The sequence below is a fragment of the Sinocyclocheilus anshuiensis genome, unplaced genomic scaffold (assembly GCF_001515605.1).
Source record: "Sinocyclocheilus anshuiensis isolate Anshui unplaced genomic scaffold, SAMN03320099.WGS_v1.1 scaffold1477, whole genome shotgun sequence".
Taxonomy (NCBI): Eukaryota; Metazoa; Chordata; class Actinopteri; order Cypriniformes; family Cyprinidae; genus Sinocyclocheilus; species Sinocyclocheilus anshuiensis.
Window position 1 is genome coordinate 354970 of NW_015547710.1, and position 2500 is coordinate 357469.

The 2500-nt window shown below is 34.4% G+C and overlaps 1 protein-coding gene across 1 annotated transcript in view; it reads left to right on the forward strand.

Annotated features, from left to right (window-relative positions):
• usp43a (ubiquitin specific peptidase 43a) overlaps window positions 1-2500 on the forward strand; it is a 95569-nt gene that overhangs the window by 86324 nt on the left and 6745 nt on the right. The window contains exons 10-11 of the mRNA XM_016506829.1: window positions 72-149; window positions 306-435. Of these exons, the coding sequence (XP_016362315.1) occupies window positions 72-149; window positions 306-435 (208 nt within the window). The remainder of the gene's footprint in view (window positions 1-71; window positions 150-305; window positions 436-2500) is intronic.

Genomic DNA, 2500 nt, shown 5'->3' on the forward strand with positions numbered 1-2500 from the left:
AACTGATTATAGTCTGCCCCCTAGTGTCTGAATACTGAACTCACAGTCTGAATCATGTCTTTCTCTCACAGGGCCCTGAAATTATGCGGCCCTGGTGGTCCTCTGCACGTGAAGCTTGTGATTGAATGGGAGAACAGAATCAAAGAATGGTAAGATACATGCAGCTTCATAAAATGTTCTTATTTAAAGGCAGACCATTCATTTAATTTAAAACCACCGTAAGTGTCAAGTTCCCAGTATTAGTAAGAGTCTTCTCAGTAATATGGTTTAAAAGTAATTTTATGTGTGATTCATATCTGTTTCAGTCTCTTTGGTAACATTCAAGAGGAAGTTATTGAGGATGCAGAGAGTGTGAGAATCCAGCAGCAGAATCATGTACAGCAGCACAGCTGCACGCTGGATGAGTGTTTTCAGCTCTACACTAAAGAGGAGCAGGTACTCTCTCCTCCAGTCACACTCTCTGCTTATTTCTCTTTTATACTGTTTTCTTACTCTTTTCATTTAAAGATTGGATAAATATGAATGTGAATGTGTGTAGTAACTATATAGAGATACTAGAAATACTATATACGGTATATGCCATATATATATATATATATATATATATATTTCTGAAGAATCAGAAAAAAACAGACAGACTAAATCCAGAAGAACCGTGACAACGTCTCCAAGATTCTTGAAGAAGCCTTCCTGCAAAGCTACCTGAAAAACTATGCACAAAGGACAACAGCTGTTTTAAATGCTAAGGGTGGTTACACCAGATGTTGATTTGATTTAGTTAAAAGAAGTTAATTGATAAATAAAATCTATTTATGTCATTATTTTAGAATGCATCCTCACTTTACAGCATGTTTACACTTTTACACTTGCATTATTAGCGCCTAAAACCTTTCACAGTATTGTAGCTTTTCAGGAAGGTTTCTTCAAGCATCTTGGAGGCATTGCCACGGTTTTTCTGGATTTAATCTGTCTCAGTTGTTTCTGATTCTTCATGTCATTCCATACAGGCTGGATGATGATGAGATCAGGGGTCCGTTCTTTGTACCTCGCTTAATACATCTGAGATGATAACTGATGTTAACTGATAACTGATCTCTGGCTAATTTGGTTCTTCAAACGAAAGGCTACAGGCTTTACATTTTTTATTTCAGTGTTGTAATTAGCAATTCATTTAATTTTATCTTTGAAGCAGATTTGTTATGTGACAGCATTAATTAAAGTTTCTTAATGGTCAAGATCACTTTATCTGCATCTTCTGCGCTCCATCAAGCCACTCCCATAATAGCTGTCACCACTCAAATTAATGCACGGCTCAGATTAACTGTATAGCATGCGTGTAAGACTCCAATACAATTATAATGTAATTGTTTCATCACAAATAAATTTTTCAACGAGTAAACCTGGCTGTGTCTATAGTGTTATAGATGATGACTACACAACATTATAATATTTTTTGTATTAATTTTTTTTATTATTATTGTAAATTACTGTCCCTGGATCAGTAGGGTACTCTTCTAATAAATCAGTGACTGGGACAGATTTTAAGTATCAGTTCTGCTTACAAAGATGTGATCTAATCCTGTTTACATTAAATAAGCCTGCTCCCGAGCAGGTTTAAGCTTAAGGACCTGTTGCTATGACAGCAACTCTGGGATGAGCTTCAAAGAACCAACCAATCCAAGATCATGCCAAATCATCAACAATCATATCCAGCTAACTGAGTTAGCGACGTACGAAGAACGGTCCCCTTATCTATGTGTGGAGCACTGGCTGTTGTCAGACAAAAATCTCACTGAATTATTACAATTAATGGCAAAAGGAATGTTTGGAAATATAATTGAATGTTTCCAACTGACACACTACGGCAAAAGATATACTGCGAAAAATAACTGACTTACAACCATTTTTGTTGGTGAAAATGCTAATTATTATCAATGTTAAAAACCGTGATTTTTTCAGGATTCTTTGATTAACAAAATTCAAAAGAACAGCGTTTGATTTGTAAACACATCTCTTCCATCTTCATTTCACACTCTAACTCTAGCACTCTCAATTATAATTCCATTGTATCTATTTGTTTTCTTTTTTATTAAAAACAAACAAACAAAACAAAACTGGACCCTCTAACACTTGCACTCTCTATCAATTTCTAAGTACCTGTTTGTTTGTTTGTTTGTTTGTTTGTTTGTTTGTTTGTTTGTTTGTTTTTTAAAGAGAGAGAGCCTCTAACACTAGATTTCTCTATTCTTTTTCTATTTTATCTAATTGTTTTTTTATTTATTATAAAAAATACCCTCTAACACTAGATTTCCCTTTTCTTTTTCTATTCTATCTACTTGACTTTCTTTTATTAATTATAAATATAAAAAAAAAACTTGCTACGTGTACTGTGTTTGGCTAACCGAGACTTGTCATAGCACTTGCATATTATTGCTCTTTTGTTGGTTTTGATTGCTTCTTTTGTCCTCGTTTGTAGGTCTCTTTGGATAAAAGCGTCTGC